Source organism: Necator americanus, chromosome I, assembly GCF_031761385.1.
Source record: "Necator americanus strain Aroian chromosome I, whole genome shotgun sequence".
Classification (NCBI taxonomy): Eukaryota; Metazoa; Nematoda; class Chromadorea; order Rhabditida; family Ancylostomatidae; genus Necator; species Necator americanus.
In genome coordinates this window covers 15176402-15195471 of record NC_087371.1, presented here as the reverse complement: position 1 = coordinate 15195471, position 19070 = coordinate 15176402, and the positions used below count along the sequence as shown (strand labels likewise).

Genomic DNA, 19070 nt, shown 5'->3' with positions numbered 1-19070 from the left:
CTCCTCATTGCATCGTCTGATTATAACTTTTTTGGAATAAAATCTGTCGTGAAACAATGTCCAAACGAGCAGAAAAAAAAACTAGGAAAACGAGTCGAACGTATAGAAAGAACTCAGAGTATCTTTTCAGTCAGTCTCTTTGAGTGCGACTGCGTACGAGGAACGACGGTGAACAACACACTCCTATTACTCCATTATTGCGCTCTAAAACACGCCGCGCGACATTCGCGAAGAGGTCGACGATGGCACGGATTTCTCTTTTATGACATGCTTTAATGACCACATCGATAGGTGGACTGCACCCTCAGGTGCAGCCTCCCGTGTTTATGGCACTTTCGTATCTATGTCTATTGCTATTAAGTGCGGATGGTGGGGAAAGCCGTGCTCATTTTTCGGATTTGTCTTTGGACTCAAAATCATCAATTAATGTCTTTCCAGGAAATACGGCGGCAAGTGACCCTCAGATGTCGCAACTATCAAGTATATCCGGAAGGAAGTTTCAAGCCAATTTACTCTTGAAGAGAGTGATCGGGTAGATGTTTTTGGAAGGAATTATTCTTGGATGGGAAGTATTTCTATATTCTCTAAGTCTTCTCCTTAAAATCTCCCCGTTCTGAACTGGATTTTTGTTCTCTTTTCGCGCCAGCGAAGTTTTGCTCAAACTTCCTTGGTGGCCTCACATTTGGACAACCTCATCTTCATCAAAGGCTCGGAGGTGATTCGAATATTTGGATTGCAACGCACATTCCACCAAACTCCTCCTCTCTCCTTGCCAACCTCCGATATCGTTCTAAGTGCACAGCCTACGAACTCCAAACAGGAAAACAAACTGACCAGTCTCACCGACTAGCGTGCCTGGTGGACTGCCGCCCCGCCACCATTTACAGATTGTCACCAACGGCGAATGAGATACAACAAGAAAAGAAAGATCCAGTAGCGGCGCCGAATCTACTCAATCAGATCCGAACGGTGCGACTTCGATTGAGTCAAGGTAGAGGGAAGAGGGATTTCAGGTGGAGGAAGCGCGTACATTGCTGCAGAGCGCCGCTTTCAGCAGCTCAAACGCATTCGAAAACACTTCCAGAGGTTTTGGCTTATATATCGCTTTCATTTCAGATCATATCTGAGTATACACAACTAAACTTTTGGAAGAAACTCTTTCCATAATAAAAAAAAACCACTTGCTAAGAGTCCACGAAAGCATCTGTACATCTCAAGCAGCAGTGCTTCACCTACTTCTGAACCCGCTTTTAAAGGCACCCCACGAATCTGAGGTAATGCAGATTTCAGGTGGAGTATTCGTATACGGGATGGGAGACTACGGAGAGGGGAGTGATTCCGTCCATTTCTTCCTAATTGCCGTAAAAAACGGCCCGGAAGACACGGCTTCATTCGTTTTGGCGCACCATTTTGTACAAGATGTTCGATTGGAGCGCGCCAGTCTTGTGCGGCGCCGCATATTCCGGGCCGTTTTTTACAGCAATTAGCAAGAAATGGACGGAATCACCTCCCTCTCCGTAGTCTCCCATCTCGTATACGAATACTCCACCTGAAATCTGCACCACCTCAGATTCGTGGGGTGATGCCTTTAAATTATGAACCCAATATTCAAGTACAAGGTTTTCAGTAACTAAGATATAAAATACTCTGAATGTGCGTCGGCGAAAAAAAAAGCAATTGAAGTTTAATACTGGTAATAAGACCAATGAATCATCTCTAAGAGGTTCAACCGACAATACAACCGGCCTTTCTCTTTATGCACAAGAAAATAAATTTGGCAGGGGCGTCCCGCAGAACGCAAGGACTCAAAATTTGATGATGTAAGGGGAGAAATCTCCTAGAGATCCAAATCATCCAAAATGTAGAATTTTACAGAGAATAAGATCGGCGGAGATCCATCAAATTGGGACAATCATCGAATAAACAGGATCTCAAACCGCTTACCTGACCGTAAAAGCTCACATACAGAGATTACTGGAAACTGATCAAAATCCTTTGGAGGATCAGCAGCCAATCACTCGGAAGCGCGTCAAGATCGTCTGATATTCTGAATTATCTGAAAATAAATCATTCTCTTCGCTCTATACGAGTTATGTACCCTTGGGACTAGCCTGAACTACAATTAAATCCTAAATTATGCCTGAAACTGTACTTTTCGAGGTCAGCAAGGACGTGGCTGCTAGAGTCGTCTAGGCTATCGAAATGGAAGAGGACGGGAATGGCGACCAGTGCGCATGGGTAGTGGATGGCAATCCGCAGCACGATCTGCGCTTCTGCAGGTTGAAGAGCTTCTGTTGCTCATTCGGGATACATTTAAGTTGGACTGCGAGCGATGGGTGACGACCGCATTCCATCGTACAACAAGTTGTGTCGTAAGGCGGACCGATGCAACCAGAGCTGTTCCCATGCCTTTTTTCTAGATTACCAAGCAACATCGATAGTGATTATGTTCATAGTCACAAACTGAATGCACTCCCACCCCTGTGTATTCGTGGTACGATCTCCACACCATCAATTTCGGGATATGCTGCCTTCAAAAATTTAATGATGAACGCAAAGAAAATCAAGCAAGTACGATGCGAGAGGACTAACCGAGAAAAGATGACATCACCTATTGAACACCATAGAGAACACTGAAGAGAAATTCTTGCTTGAAACTCTCAGCATCAGGAAACTAGGTGAAATTAGTTTCTTAGAACGACTATGAAATGGCAGCCGATTCTTTCGAACACTTCAATGCCCCAGATTTGACAACTACGGAAAACATGCTTTCTACAGGTCATTTCAACTTGAATACCAGGAATGATCCTAGGCGGATGTCTGAATCAGGAGAGATACCCATGGTTCACAATGGACGGAATAAATGAGAGATCTTCCGAGGTAATTATGAAGACGGGAACTAAAGCCTGGTCAAAACGACATGAAGCCCAGTGAAGTTGGGTAGGAGGGTGCGCCCGAAGCGGCGCTGATGAGCAGCGGTTGGGAACAAGGGGAGACTCTTGCTACCGCCACTCATCGTTGCAACTCGCAATAGTTCCACCTACCCTCATTGCAGCCTCTTACACAACTGCAGCTTCATTTCGCTTCCACCGACTATAGTTATGGTGACTCAGGATTCCAAAACCTTTTTTCTCTATTTTGGACGTGAGAATCATTTAGAGCTGCACATAGTGCAATAGAAAGGGCCGTCTTAAAAACAGAATTGTTACACGCCATCTCCCAGTTTGCTATCGGAGAATTTAGTAGATGAGCTATATTGAGATAATTAGATGACCTGTCTTCACTGAATGTGCGGATGCCACCATTCTCTCCAGAAATCAATGAGCCACAATCTCCGCTGGTTTGCTTGTTCGTCACCGCGCAACTCATGGGCACAAACAACGATTTCTTTCTCGAATCACTCCTGGCTAGCAGCTTTTGTGGAGTTTGAACCTTGGTTTAAAGCAAAAGGAAAGGTGTCGAAAATGCTCATTTTGCTCAAATTCCATTTTAATGATCTGAAAATTAATATAAATTAGCTTGAGCAAAAAGAGATTCCGAAACATCCTCTTTCGAATGGCATAAAAATTATGCCACAAATATTTAATGACATGAGACTCTGTTTATGAATTGTGTCTTATTTCTATTTATTCACAATCCTATCCTCTTCTCTGCTTCCTTCAACTCTGCAAAACGAAGGAATTGGAGAGGAATCTTCCACCAACACAAATGCTCCCCTTTTCCCAAGCAGTTGACTTCATTATATAATGTAATGCAGTTGTGAACAGCTTTGGCGAAAAATGTCGCCTTGTCATACCTCCTTTTCAATGGGTATGGTGAGAGGGCGGTAGCGAAAGTTTATCGTAGTGCATCTATGGTAGCAATGAGTCTCACATATGACGCATCCACACCTTGATCGACTGACAGTATTGCATTCGTTTCTACGCTGTCGAAGGCTTTCTCATGGTCGACGAAGGTTCGGACACGGGGCAGACGGTACACCCGACAAACCTCTATGAACCTCGACAAGGTCTGGATGTGATCCAGGCAGCTGGAACCTTGACTGTTCCAACTTGGTCTTGAGCTAGGGCTTCATCCACCGCTCCATGGTAAATATGCGCTTGAAAATGATCTTGGTGAATATTTTGTACGAGATATTCAACAGGCACATCGGACGGTAGCTCCCCAAGGTGCTCTCTATCACCTTTCCTATGGACAACAACGGTTAGCGAGTTCTTCTACTGGTCTGAGATTCTTTCTTTCTGAAGATAAGATGTCGTGTGTGTCTGAGGGGTCCGAGTAGAACTTCTTCGTGATGATTTCTATCTCACAACGAAAGGAGGTGCCGATTCTGTGAAGCTTTTAGCTGTACATTATAGATGGATTATAGATTATTTATCATATTTTTTACGGAGGTCCCTGCGGCACTTCTTTAGGCTTGCTCTTCTTTGTGCTGCTTCTAGAATCTTCTTCTGCCTCTATTACTTCCTGCAAAGTTGTTCACCAGCTAGTGTTTGCTACTAACCGCTCAATGTGTGATACATTCGGATCAAGCCTCAAAGTTCTTCTTCTTATTCTTAATCTAATTCCTCGGTGATTTTCGGAAATCGTTCCAAGTTTGTTGTGCGTGCCTTCATTCAAGGCACGTTCTCTGAGCTCGCAGTCCTCTGAGCAGCAGGTCGTAGTCCACGTTTGGGTCCTCCTCCTCCTCCTCCTTTGCCAAACACCTCGGATCAAAGAGTCTTCGAGTATCCAAACGTCATTTACGACTTCCTTCCTCTTTGTTTCAGAACACAGATGCTCTCCTTCATCTTAAACCAGAATCAAAGATGCCTTGAACAACCTAATATTTGATCGCCTCTCACCGATTGCATACCGTCAGACGTCTGGGACGGCAGTGGGCAGTGTAAAGAGTAGTGAGACAGTCGGTATACTGGAGCGCCAAGTTGACTTTTTTCCATACTAAGCAGCCCTGTCATGGCGAGCTTAGCTTTCACCACGGGTTGTCGCCAAGACGGTGGTAAATCTTGGCAGTGGTACACTCCTAACTAGGCTTTCGATTTCGAAAAGTCGGAATATCGGGGTTGTCGATGTTCTTCTCACCTTGGGAGACCCTATCAGAGGACGTACATCCGCTGAGCATCGCGTATAGACGTCTACAGATCACGCCTACGCTAATTGAGGCGGTAAATAGTTTCGGAGGACATCAGCGGTAAAAGCTACATTCACATTCTGACTATGACATTCGTTGGGTCAAAAGTTCGATACAGTTGTGTAAGCGGCTGCGCTCGAAGCGGTGCGGCGGAACGTAGCGGTAGGATCGACGTGGCACTCTTACTAGTACCACTCATGTTGTAATTATCCCTCCTTGATCCCAACCTCTACTGCAGCCGCAACTGCACCGAACTTTATGTCGTTTTGGCCCATCTATGAAGAGAGAATACAACCATTAGATAAACGCAACCTCAAAAGTCAGGAACTGTAGCCAAAATCCCTTTGCAACCAACTACACTACTATATGTCTGTCCCGAAGCAAAAAGTATTGTAAGTATTGTGGAATGGCCGCAGAAACCGTCATACCAGCCACTTTGATCTACTGTCGATACTCAAAAGGATGGTAGTGGCTCCAATCCAGTACATTTCTCTTTTCGACTGATGTGTTGTTCTGATCTGTTCAATGTGAAGTTATCAGACTATGGATCATTGTTCGTTTAGTCTCTTCGCTATATTGCTTTAATTAATGCTAAATTGCCTGCTCACTACAATTAGCAGCACCCAAACGTTCAAAAAAGCTCTGATCTACTAAATAGTTGAATTAGTAGGACTATGATCTGGTAGACATTCTTTTTAAAGCTTTACCGTTTCCTCTGCCGTCTGCCAAACAACAGATGTAATCTAGGATAAGTTTGACGCTCGTATTTGATTTGACAACTAAAAGAAAAAACTAGTTTTGTTGAGTACTACTGCGATCATTCAGAACTCAATGAAGTGACCGAAATAAAAAAAATGATGGTCGTAGCGGTATGAAATCCCATCAGTTTTGTGACTAACGGAATTTTTGGAGTAATGCTCAATCATCGTGCGGATTTGGCGGCCCCTATATGCGATGAGCAGTGTGACCAGCGCCTGCGATCAACGAGTTAGTCTCCCAGGCTCTATTCGGGCTGCAGGGACAAGCGAGCGAGGGTCCCACCTTGATCGAAGCCACTTACGCAACTGTGCCGAGCTTTAGGTCGGTTTCATCAGACCATACTATACCTTTTGTACTTCTCAGATCTGTTGAAAAAAGGAAGGAAGTTCCATTTTCAGAGGAAAAAATAACTACCTCATCAGGTAGATAATCAGCATCCGAGTATACTCAGAATTCTTTCAAAAGTTTGCTAAAGGAAGGCTAGTTTGGAATGGTAATGTTGTATATACAGAGGTCAGGACCTTTGTAGCCAAATGGGTTCGAAATCATCCTAGTGCAAACCAAGACATTCATCCCTCCGGGTCGATAAATTGGAACCACACCTGCCTGGGAGGACAAAAACACTGACTTGATCGTCGGCTGACCCGGCAATTCACTGTACACGCGTTCCAAAACCTCAACGATTACGAATTTCAGTAGAACGGCGCATCCCAAGTGGATTGATGCGCCACTGACTTTACTCTTTTTGATCTTTTATAATCAGAGGTTAGTTTTATCTCCTCCTCAGTATGGCTATAGCTGTCTCACGAGAAATAGGATATGAGCATCCCTGCTTAGCACAGCAGCACAACAGCTGGGTCGCAGCACAAATGGTAAGGTCAAAACGACATGAAGCGCGGTGCAGTTGCGTAGGCGTCTGCGCTGGAAGCAGCGCGGTGGAGCGTAGCGGTAGGAATCGAGGTGGGACCATCGCAAACTGTAACGATGCAACGTGAGTTCCTCCTCGATCCTAACCGCTACGGTTCGCCGCACCGCTTCGAGCGGAGCAGCTTACGCAACTGCACCCTGCTGCATGTCGCTCTGACCCAAGTAGAGGTCCTAATTCCTTTTGTTTCCTTTCCGTCTTAGGTTCGTTACCGCGTGAAACTATAATCACTGCCTGGTGAGTGCCGCTTTTCGCTGTAGTTGCTAGTGGTTGCTAATGACGACGGGGAGTAACAGTGCCTCATGAAGTATCGGAACAATCACTCGTAATCTTGTTTTTATCTTTGATTTGCTGCGTGGAGTGCGAAATCACGCACAGGTAAACAAGAAAGGTGAGTAAACAATCACTAGTTGAGGGAGGATCCGTTTCAGACCCCTCTTCGACTTCAAGCGGTCGATTTGGTGACGATCTGGTCCAGCTCTGAACTCGGTGAGCATCAACCTCATCCATCACTTTCTTAACTTGTAAACGACGAGATAGTACACGTTTGTTGGGGACGCAGACGTGTTAGGATGTGTTGTGAATTGGCGTATCGTTTGTTTAAATGCAGAAGCGGCGCGGTTCTCCGCGAATCCATTTTTATTCGCGTCGCGCCCTGGTGCTTGTTGGTCGTCGTTTGCATCTGTGTGGCTGCAGTTCGTCGCTTGTTTGTGTTTTGGAATCTGACGATCCAGGATGAACTCGACCACAGCCCAGCAACCTTTCTACAGCGGTTCGCAAACGTCGGGGTAAGTGGTCTTGAATGTCGCTGTGCAGAGCAATTCCTTATCGATTTTACCGGATGAAATCAATGATTTATTCACTTTTACTTTGATGGGAGGTTTTGCGCGTTTCAAATGAATTGCGAGTGAGAAACGTGTCGACATTCGCGACAATAATTGTTTTACTTTTAAGTGAATAAGTGCCTTGCACTTGTATCCACATTTCCCCTTATATGTTTATTCTTTAATCAAAAACTATGAGAACAAGAAACAACAGCAACAATCAAGTTGTTGCTTCGAGAATTTATGTGACTGAATGACTGTCTCTCTTGTTTTTCGTTCCTGTCGTTGTATTTGCATTTATCATCCAAAGTCGTTAAGCGAGCGAGCTAAAATGCAACCGGAAAGCATTGCATGCTCAGTTTTGACGTCATTCCCACTTCAATTTATTTCGAACAAAATGCTCTATCAGAGAACCTAGATTTCTTGGAGAGGTCAAAACAATTGTTTAGTTTTTTCATTAATAGGTAGTAAAGAAGAAGATGTTGTTTTTATTTGTAATTTCTTCCTATTCTCGTGCAAATCCGAACATTTCAACCAAATTTCTCCCTGGTTTTTCATCACAACACATAAAGCCACCTAGGTGTTCACTGCCATTTTTTTCCATATCAGTTCAGTTATCGCAGCACACACGCGATTAGCTCATCTTCGACAAACAGGAGTTTGCCAAAGATTTTTTCACTCCAAATGGTTTGATATGAGATCTACACAATTTTGAATGCTGGATGATTGCGTAAGCGCCTGTAACATTGTGCTTTCGCATTCTGACGGGTTACTTCCGTACTTTGTTAGAGATTCTAATTATATGCTTAACGCTCATAATTTCTTGTTATATCAGTGCTAATTTAATCCAAAATATACCACACTATCAGTGCATCTGCAGTTAGTTTTAATCAGAAAATAGTGGGAATCTAGTCAAATGTGTTTAGATTCGTTTCCGTATGATCGACAGCTCTAGAAGATCTTTCTTCCGCACTTTACCTGGACTATTATCACTTTCTAGTGATTTGTATTGATTTCCTCGGAACTTAGGCTCTTTCTTTTAGATCTTTAGTAAAGTATAAAAATTGTATAGAAGATTACGTAGCTTAAGGAACTTGATGGCGGAAGAGTTCAAACATTAAAGTAAAGCTTTCGCTCAATATGTTGAATTCTGTTTTAAGTTGTGTACTTGCCCATTTTTGCAATATTTCAGAATAGTTGCTAATTTTCCATGAAAATTCTTTCTACTTTTGTATTCGGTGGCACCAAGGTGGGTAGATTTTATGTCAGACAGTTTTCGGAATAGAAAAATCAGAATTCGGTTGCGAAGTCAGAGAACGTTTTTGCCGCGATTTCTCCTTCTTGATTGGCCGATTTCAGTCTTTATCAAAAGTACACTTGGTTGTTCTTGGTCCAAAGTAATGAAAGAGCATAAAAACGAATGGTCGCCACATCGCGTTTTGCAGTGTTTTTTTTCGTTTTCCTTCGAGATTATGCAAACTTCTCATCCAAACAGAAGAGCTTTTGAAAAACGCCCCTGAATATGAGATAGGCGCAGCTGTTCAGTAGTCGACTTCTATACATATATTCTTGTACTTCAGACAGTGGGCGGATCTCTCTCCCATCGGAGCACGAGGAGGATTTACCGGTTTTGGAAACAGTGGCGGAGGCGCGACCGCCACTAACGGCTACGATTATGGCAGTCAGCAAGTGAATGGATTCACAATGCCACCTCCGGGTTATGCGCAAACGATGCAGTTTACAACCTCCAATGGTGGACCGCCTGCTAGGTATAGGAAGTGATATTTTGCTTTAAAACTTCTCAGCCAAAACTGCATGAAAAACCGTATTCAACTGACTGCTTTGATATTCTTGACGAAACACCTTTTTCCGAGATTCACTTGCTATTCTCACAAGACCCTTTAATGTTGTTCACAAAATTATGGATCACTTTCAACTACTTGGGGTTTATTCCAGATTGTCTGTACTAGTCAGATTTAAATTAGTGTGACTGAAATATGCTAGTGTAAGCTGTGAATTGTTTCCCAATTTACTTGTTTTTCGTGTGACGGTTTTGCAAATGAAGAAAGAACAACAGAGATGGCCAAAGTAAGAAAAGAGTCATTGATATGTACTCTTTGAGTCGTTGTGCGAGTCTAATACTTCCTTTGGATTTTTTGCGAACTGCCCTTCAGAATTATTATGTCATTCTGATAAATTAACAATATCACCATTTATTAGCTGTCTTCTCTGACGGAATTCATCTAGGAACTCCATCTGCGCTAAATATAATGACACTATTTAATATGAGTATTCTTTAACAAACTCGGTCTAGCGTTAATGATGATGCACTTCTCCTGAGAAGGTGTTCAAATTTTTCCTATTGCAGAAAAATTGAACGTTTTGAGAATTAGGCATTGTTTATACGTGACATGATTTTGTCGCTATTCGAGTTGCGTTGAAAACTCTTCAGAGTAGAAATCACTGCGGCTGGTGTTCTCATCGCCACAGCTCAATAACGTCAAATGCGCATTTGACGGTGTGTGCTGCTGGAGCTACGCACTAACCCATTTGAGTTCGACTGTCGCTTGAAGGCATCACTCCACGAATCTGAGGTGGTAAAGGATTTCAAGTGGAGTATTCTTATACGGGATAGTAGATTATGGAGAGAAGAGTGATTCCGTCCATTTCTTCCTAATTGCCGTAAAAAAAACGGTCCCGAAGATGCGGCGCGAGCACAAGGCTGGCGCGCTCAAATCGAACTCATTGTAGAAAATAGCGCTCCGGAACGCTCGAAGCCGTATCTTCGGGCCGTTTTTTTTACGCCAATTAGGAAGAAATGGACGGAATCACTCTTCTCTCCATAATCTACGACTCCGTATAGGCATAACCCACCTAAAGCCCGCACCACCCAAAATTTGTGGGATGATGCCTTTAAGAACTAGTTTTTTCTGAAATGTGCTTACAGTACAGAAATGCTAGTATTATCATTATGAAAAGTGCCCATCATTCACTAAAATGTGCAGAATTAGAATTTAAAATTCTGCTGAGTACAGTTCTGGATACCCAAATTTTTCCTATGATAGAAACTACTTTCTATTGCACAAAAGCACTTATCTGCTTTTGATGTTCAACTCGTTGCAGTTCAAGTGGAAGTTACTCAACTATTCAGAGGTTTTGAAAACTCGACTTTTGTTTCCCCGCTGATTATCGTGCTTCTATTCTGCATAGCCATTGTTACGAAAGCTGCTGTTTTTGATTTTGGTTAGCTAAAGTGTTGTTTTATGATTCCCGCATTTCTTATGGGAATTAAATTCCGCAGAACTTTTCAGTTTGGAATGGGTTTTGCTTTGATTTGATGAACATTTAGTTTGTTATTTGCTCATATATAGAGCTTCATTCCGAGTAGATTGTTCGGAGTTTATGCTTTTGGTATTGTTCAGGTCATAGAAAATCAGAGATAATGGAGTACTGAAATGAAGTTTATCCTTAAAAATGGAAACGCAACCGTTTTCATCACTATTTCGTGTGTGTTTTTACAAATTGATTCGTTTCAGCTATCAAAACGGATACCACCCGCAGCACCATAACATGTACTCTCAAAACGGGTATTTGCAACCTCAGTGTGCGATAAATGGTTTGAACTCCGATTATAGTAACGGAGTCACCGCCGGCTACGTGACGAAAGGTTTTGGTGGTACATTTGATCCCAAAGATAAAAATTGGTACGTCTGTACGCATATTCTACCTTTGGCAGTTCGCCTACAGATAAACTAAAAAGACAATTGCAGTGGTGATTTTGCCGGGAATTGGAATTGTCAAACCGCTGGTGCCGATTCCGTTGAAAAGTAAGATATTTTTGTGAATTCTGTGCTACATTTATGAAGTTTGCTTTTAGAAACTTGGTTTCCAGGCAACTGTTCAATAATATGAATAGTGGTATTAACTTTGATAATTACGAGAGCATTCCGGTTGATGTTAGCGGTGAGAACACGCCTGATCCCATAACTGCGGTGAGTCAGAACACTTTTACTGTCGTTAATTTAAGTATATGAAAAGCGGTGCTCTTTTGATGCTGCCGCCAACTATCGGTTAAAATACTAATTCATAAGGTAATCGAATTTACATTACTTTTGTATATTTCTCAAATGTTCAAGCATAGGAACATCGACCCAGCGTACCTTGCCGTACTTTAACAGAACTCATTGCAGTTTGTTCTGGTTTTAGACCTGATTACTACTCCTGGCTTTACTTTCCCAGAAAATTAAAATGAGGTTTAGAATTTCGTTGCATAAAAGAAGTAGAAGTAACACCTCAAACGTGTACATCAGTATTAAGCAGTCTACTTTGTTGTTTGTTTCTGAGTGCTTGTGCTTTAGTTCAACGATGCGAAAATGCATGAATGGATTCAGCAGAACGTGGATAAAAGTGGCTACAAAAAACCCACACCCGTCCAGGTATTTCTTTGTTCAATATATATATATATATATATATATATATATATATATATATATATATATATATATAGTTTTTAAGTATATAAGTTGTGAAACCTGGATGATAAATCGGATATTTAGTCTGACATTATAGAAGTACTCTATCCCTACTCTCCTTGGCAACCGTGATCTAATGTCGTGCGCTCAAACAGGATCCGGAAAAACAGCAGCATTCCTTCTCCCAATAATTCACCATATTCTTGTAAATGGTCCTGAAGCGATACGCCCCGTATGTCATATTTATCATATTTATGAATACTTTTGTTTATGTGGTGCTTTCGTAACCGTTATAAGAACCTTATTCAGTCTATGATGTCAAGCTCTGGTCGACGAACTTTTTACCCTGCTGCCCTCGTTCTTGCTCCTACTAGAGAGTTGGCTATTCAGATCCACAAAGCACGATTTAGTTTTGTTACCAGGCATAGTTTGTTGTATTAGTATGGTTGGATTTTCAGGAAGCCGCGAAATTCAGCTATCGTACCAATATTATCACTGCTATCCTGTATGGTGGTCGTGAAAATTACCGGGAACAAATCAACCGCTTGCGTGGTGGATGTCATATCCTCATCGCCACTCCTGGCCGACTAATAGATATCCTTGAACAGGCTGGTGTTTGTAATCTTTCCTTCTGAACTTGAATTTTTGTCATCTGTTGTAGCGGTATTTTAGGGCTATATCGGATTAGCTGGTTGTCGTTATCTGGTGTTAGACGAGGCGGATCGAATGCTCGATATGGGATTCGAACCACAGATTCGAAAAATTGTTGGTCAAGGAATGCCACCGAAAACTGAACGTATTACTGCCATGTTCAGCGCCACTTTTCCGAAGCAGATTCAGGTTAGCTCTTAGTACTTGTGCTTTCTCGAATTGATCCATCGCCATTCTATTTCCAGACTCTTGCACAAGACTTTCTTAAGCCCAATTACGTGTTCTTAGCCGTAGGACGAGTAGGATCTACCTCCGAGAATATTGACCAGCAAGTTTTGTTGGTGGAAGAGTTCGACAAACGGAAAATGCTCCTAAATATTTTGTCAAGAGAAGGTATTTTACAGTTTTGATTAGACAGCAATCTTATCCTCTTCTTGGATTTTCTCCATTATTGTATTAGCCAAACTCTCAAAAATCGTATGCCATAGTACCCAGTTCTTTTTCCTCTTCTGTTGTTCTTACACCTAAATTAATTACTATTTAGCTATTTAATATTTAGTCGAGTCATAACGACATGAAGCACGGTGCAGTTGCGTAAGCGGCTGCGATTGAAATGGCGCGATGGAGCGTAGCAGCTAGGACTGATCGGGGATCTTTGTTAGCATCATTCGTTTCTGCAGTTTATGATGGTCCCACGTCGATTCCAACCGCTTTCTCAACAGCGCCGTTTCAAGCGCAGCTGCTTACGCAACTGCACTGTGCTTCATGTCGTTTTGAGCCGACTTTATATATGCATACCCCTTTTTAAATTTTTCCTCCTATTTTCTGTTTCATGCCAATAACTCAGTTTGAGAAATACTGCAAGAAGTGGTAAGAAAGGAAAGGAAAGAAACATTTTTTTTTTTTACCAGAAGGGACCTCTATCTCTATTCTCTCTCTGTTCAATGTGGTTTCCTTCTTACTGTTATCAGAAGTGACTGTCAGTTTTTTGAAAGCAAATTTCGTTCAGAAAATGCTTCACTAGTGCTTGTATTTGTTGAAACCAAACGTGGAGCGAACGAACTTGCCTACGCACTTCAGCGGCAGCAGATCAAGTAAAAACTTATCAGTATTTGTCCTTGTTGAGTTGATGACACACACTGCCGTCATATGAACTTTTAGTGCTGTTGCAATTCATGGAGATTTGAAACAATTCGAAAGGGAACGAAATCTTGAGCTATTCAGAAATGGGACAAATCCTGTTCTTGTCGCTACAGCGGTACGTGAACATATTTTCCTAATATATTGGTCTTGACGTCAATCATATGTATGTGACCAACTTGCTTCATAATAGGTGGCGGCGCGAGGTTTGGACATTCCAAATGTTCGGCACGTTGTAAATTATGATCTCCCTGGGGATATCGACGAATATGTACACAGAATTGGAAGAACGGGTCGCTGTGGAAACACTGGACGAGCTACGAGCTTTTTCACAGAGAAGGTAATCAGCTCACAGCTTATTTTTTTGGAAGTCATGATGGTGCGTTGTTCGCGAATGATATTGCTTATTTTTTTTAGAATCGAGCTCTTGCTCGAGATTTGTCCCAGCTGCTCAGCGAAGCCAACAAGGAAGTGCCGGATTTCCTCCTCAGAATGGCTGCTGAAGGAAGGTCCCAAGGCAACAATCGTTCGATAAACCGACGTTTTGGTGGATCAGATCAGCGGCGTGGTGGTGGAGCCGGTATGGGTGGGAATCGTGGAGGATATAGGTCTTCATACAATATATGTTTGTAAATTTATTTTCATAGCGTGATGTATGTTTTTCAGTGGCCCACCAGCAATTCCACCTACAATTCAAAACGGTTTTGGTCCAGGATTTCCAATTGGTGCAATGAATGGTTTCGCTCAACCCCCACGTTTTCCTCCGCAGCAGAATGGTTTTACCTCAACACAGACCCGTTTTCCGCCTTCGTTCCCGCGTGGTGATTGTCTTATTCATTCAAGGCTGTTTATCATTAGTGTTGTACTGGCCGAGGGATTACCTTACTGATTATTATTACTGTCTTAGTTCATTGAGCAAATGTGAATGTTATCACAAAATCTTTTTTTTTTTTGTAGGAGCCAGTGCTCCATTCAATGGTGTTCCTCCTGTAGGATTTGGACAGCCTGGCTTTGGTGCTCCAATGATACCTCGTGGCGGATTCCAACCTGCCAACGGATTCGCTCCTCCAGGCCCTCCTCCGCCTGGAGCTCCCTCATTCCAGCAGCAGCCTCCATATCCGAATGCCCGTGGATTCGGCAACTGGCAGAACTAGGTAAGCTTCAGAGCTATAGAGGCGCTGACCTTCGCTGAAATTTATCAGCTCTTTGATTCAGGTTCTGCAGCGCTCCGATGCTCTTTGTCCCTGTTTATAATTACAAATTGCGTACCTCTTTGTGTGTATTTTTTCCTTATTAGTACTAGGTTATGTTATTGAGAGGTGGAACACCTGCGAAAGTTATTTATTGGTAATCTTTCGGTTGTCGACAAGTCGAGACTGTGTTTTGCATCATCTTCATGATTATCAGCGTTTCTTACATGTTTTTATTGTGTGTTCAGAGCTTTAAGTGAGTGATATTTCAATTTGTGTGTACATGTGAGCGTCTAAAAGTCGGCGATCTATCTATGTCATACAATGTGCGCGATGTGTTATGTTCTAGGCATTTCTCTTCAATTTTCTTTCCTTCTCTTACGACTCGTTGTTTGTAAGCTGTTATACTTGTGTCTGTTTGCTCCACTCAGGATGGTCTGGGTGTGTTATCGGTCGGCGACCGTTGGATTGTGTCTTCTTCTTTGCCGTCTCTGCGCGCTGTATCCCACCGATCTCGTGGTGTGACGTGCACACTTCATGCCTCAATCCATGCTATGCGCGGTGTGTACACTGATACGGGTGTTGATGATGCTGTCTTGTGTCGTTATCGTGCGGGTATTCCCTCGTTCCATTCTAGTTGATATCCGTTCGTGAGTGATCCCGGTAGTAAGCCCCTGTTCATTCTGCTACTACTGTTACTGTTACGTCGCCGAGCAATCCTCGTCTGTAGTAATCGTTGACGCTTCTTTAATGTACATAAACACCGAGTCATTTTAGTTGCAATGTTAGCCGTATTATTGGAGATCTTCGCTTCCTTTTCTGGAGCTTTGATTTGGTATTTGAGAGATCAGAGCAAGTCTCTTCTGATCCATTTGAAGCCTATAAATTCATCTTTGTTTCCGAAAGATCTGGTAGAAAACCTTACTTTTGGGATATCATTACGGGGAATTTCTGTCAAGGTCTATCTTTTATATATAATTTTTTAAATTTCAAGTAATTGGTTTAATCTGTTTTGCTGACTACAAACTTTCATTAACGTTCTTTTTTTGCGCATAAGAGATCTCCAATACTTGGCCATCATTGTGTTGTTGTTCAAGCCCTGAGTGGTGTTAAATTTACTTGGCTAGGCTACTTGTTTTTTTGAAGAGTAGCTACATATGTGTCATCGCGTTTCTGTTGTAAGCAGTGGTTATGATCTATTTTTTAGTCTCTTGACTTTCTTCAGCAACTTGTTTCCTCCTTCAACTGTTTATTCTTTTTCTAGGCTACTAAGACGGGTAGAATTATGTATCTCTGTTCGGTTCACGTGGATCTAACAGACGTTCGCTATTCAGTTTCTCCCCGTTCATCAAAGATGTTAAATAACTATCTTTATTATTATTTTGTCTAGAAGTTATTGTTATCACTGGTCGCTCGTCGCTGTTGCTCGTTGTTGGAGAGTTTGTGTGAAGACGGATACTCTACTTGGTAGTGCATAATCCCGTCTATCCTGCAAACCATACTGGAACGTTTGCATCACAAGTTATGTTGTTCACTTTTGGCTCTGAGATTAGATATTTGTTTTTATGCAATTTGTGAAGGGATAAAAGCTCGGAAGGTTTTGTGTCTGTTCTTCCATCAGGTCGTTATTTCGAGTTAGTGTCTAATAGTTCCGTTTTACCAGCACGACAATTTGAGATTCTTTCACAACAGACTAGTTGGGAGCATCGACTTCATCAATTTCGCTATAAATAGTCGGTATCAAATGTTAGTGTGGGTATCATTAATTTATGCTGCATCGTACTTCCATTATGAACTGGATAGTTGACGGTGACTACAAGTTCTAGAATTGACCCTTAATAAGAGGTGTTTTGTTGATGATTAGTTTGATAAGCTCAATAACTATAGTTTGAAAATGTTAAGACGTAGAATGGGGAGGAAGAGGAAGTGAAAGTAAATATTATTCTTTTTAACGTTGAAGTAACTTTCCAGTGAACAGCTGTCCGATAAAAACAGTGACTACATGACACACACACACTTACAAATGATTGAACTGATGCATGTCAACTTTTTCCTTCTATGCGCCTCTTCTTACATTTTTTGCTAAGCGAAATTTGATCATTGCATCGTTTTTTCTTGGGCTTAGGCTCGTCTGTTATCAAAATTTTAGCGGCCTGTCGGCTTAGGATGTAGTACCAAACAGCTTCCAATCGTAAGTTTCAGGGTGCATTTTTACCATCTTTCGTTTATTTCCCGTCCTTTTTGTATCATTGTTGAACCCTACTACTTAGCAGCCACTAGTCACCACCTAACCTCTTGGCTTTCAATGCAATTTATCAGGAAGATGAAGAATAGTGTTAATCCAGAAATTTCGAGTCTAATATTTGCATTCATTTGTTTCATTGTGATGATTACGGTCCTTACAGACTATAATGGGTAGTCTATTCAGTAAAAAGTCACATTCACCTCCAAAGAACTGCGAAATCACCGAACAGGATCAAGCTATTTTGGTTCGTTTATCCACACTTCCCTCTTTCCTTGTTTCGAATTTGAGTACTATTTAAATTCTTTTCATTTGTAAGATCATCCTTGAATTTCTTCCAATGATCGCTTGCATTAGTTCAGTATTGCTGTTCATCAATGATATAGGTGAAAAAAGGAAAATACAGTTTCTCAATGAACTCCACTTTATTTCAGCAACTTAAAACTCAAAGAGACAAGATCAAACAGTTCATTCGAAGAAAAGAAAAATGTATGGAACGTGAGAGAGAATTAGCTCGGCAACTGATCAAAGAAGGGAGAAAAGAGTATGTGATGATTCAGAATCATTTCTTTCCTTCAAGAAATCACTTTTAACCATTTTCAGTCGTGCGCTTCTACTTTTGAAGAAGAAGAGATACCAAGAAAATGTCATCGAACAGACTTTGCGACAACTGGACAATATTGACAGAATGGTATTTTCTTTTGAGAGTATTTTGATACGTTCAGTGACAACTTATAATTTTGTAGGTGCATGATCTGGAATTTGCCGAAATTCAACAAAGGGTAGTCGAGGGACTTCGACAAGGAAATGACGCTCTTAAGAAGATGAATACGGTATGCTTTTGAACAACCATTCGTTTTTTTTTTGCTGCTTTAATTTTTTCCTAATTACTTTGCGATCATTTTGTCCTATTTGTTTTGTTTTGCCTTTTCTTCTCCCACATTTTTGTGTTTATTTTGCATTCAGATCTTTGACATTGATGAAATAGAGAAACTTATGGAAGAGACAAAAGAGGCAGCTGAATACCAAGAGGCAAGTTTACCTCATTTTCCAGGCTTTTTTCCCTGATGCTTCGCTGTGTTGTCCTTTTTATTTATTTTTTCTAAATAACCCTTCTTCTTCCTAACATATTTCCGAAATGGTCAATAAGCTCATTCCTGATCCTGCTTTGAATCTTCAAATTCTGCGATGTCATATGTTCCAAAAGGTTTTTCTAATGTAAAATATGCTTCTAGGAGATTTCGACGCTCCTTTGTGGTCAGTTGTCTACGGCTGATGTCCAAGAAGCCGAGCAAGAATTGGAGCAATTACTGGCGTCGCAGATAGACAGTGACATTAAATTGCCCGATGTTCCTACGCACGACCTACCGGAAATACAGAAAGGCATTATCATTTGTGGATTTTACTTTTTTTCTGCAGCTTCAAACGAGTTAGTATCCTTTTTAGAGACAGTACGTCCAAGCAAAAAACGGGAAGCAATCGAGGCGGAGGTGTAATTTCTCTTTGTACGGTCCTTTGTATCAAATACGATTGATTTTTCTTGTGCTATTCCTTTATACCTGTGATACTTAATGTTTGTAGATAAATGTGATCGAAATTCCAGCATTCTTTTATTCACTGGTAGCAGAAGCGTTTATATTTGCATTTCATATGTGACATATCCTTCTACATTCTATCGATCTACTTGTCTGTTAGCAAATCTATGTCGATCGATTGAATCGCCTTTTTGTTTGAAT

The 19070-nt window shown here is 41.6% G+C and overlaps 3 protein-coding genes across 6 annotated transcripts; 2 read left to right on the top strand and 1 right to left on the bottom strand.

Annotated features, from left to right (window-relative positions):
* Positions 1–2003: 2003 nt before the first annotated feature.
* RB195_005619 (uncharacterized protein) lies at positions 2004–5122 on the bottom strand (the record flags this gene model as incomplete). Its single annotated transcript, XM_064178231.1, has 4 exons — positions 2004–2056; positions 3991–4057; positions 4845–5023; positions 5083–5122. 4 exons carry the CDS (start codon positions 5120–5122, stop codon positions 2004–2006), a joined length of 339 nt encoding a protein of 112 aa, XP_064035301.1.
* Positions 5123–6678: 1556 nt separating this feature from the next.
* Positions 6679–7541, top strand: RB195_005618 (uncharacterized protein; the record flags this gene model as incomplete). The annotated part of the gene is made up of 3 exons (XM_064178230.1): positions 6679–6762; positions 7247–7304; positions 7426–7541. 3 exons carry the CDS (start codon positions 6679–6681, stop codon positions 7539–7541), a joined length of 258 nt encoding a protein of 85 aa, XP_064035300.1.
* Positions 7542–7550: 9 nt separating this feature from the next.
* RB195_005617 (uncharacterized protein) lies at positions 7551–18830 on the top strand (the record flags this gene model as incomplete). Of its 4 annotated transcripts, none has more annotated exons than XM_064178229.1 (27): positions 7551–7603; positions 9220–9408; positions 11176–11343; positions 11410–11466; positions 11532–11631; positions 11998–12075; positions 12209–12343; positions 12421–12510; positions 12570–12719; positions 12784–12951; positions 13008–13155; positions 13772–13856; positions 13924–14020; positions 14096–14242; positions 14320–14510; positions 14569–14723; positions 14860–14916; positions 15006–15056; positions 15118–15148; positions 15220–15249; positions 17521–17581; positions 17769–17878; positions 17938–18025; positions 18081–18167; positions 18301–18366; positions 18570–18717; positions 18781–18830. In XM_064178229.1, 27 exons carry the CDS (start codon positions 7551–7553, stop codon positions 18828–18830), a joined length of 2790 nt encoding a protein of 929 aa, XP_064035297.1. The 4 variants fall into 4 exon arrangements, with proteins under 4 accessions (XP_064035297.1, XP_064035298.1, XP_064035299.1 ...); XM_064178228.1 differs by having other exon boundaries at positions 11517–11631; XM_064178227.1 differs by lacking the exons at positions 15118–15148; positions 15220–15249; positions 17521–17581; ... (4 more) ...; positions 18570–18717; positions 18781–18830 and having other exon boundaries at positions 14860–15056.
* Positions 18831–19070: the final 240 nt, after the last annotated feature.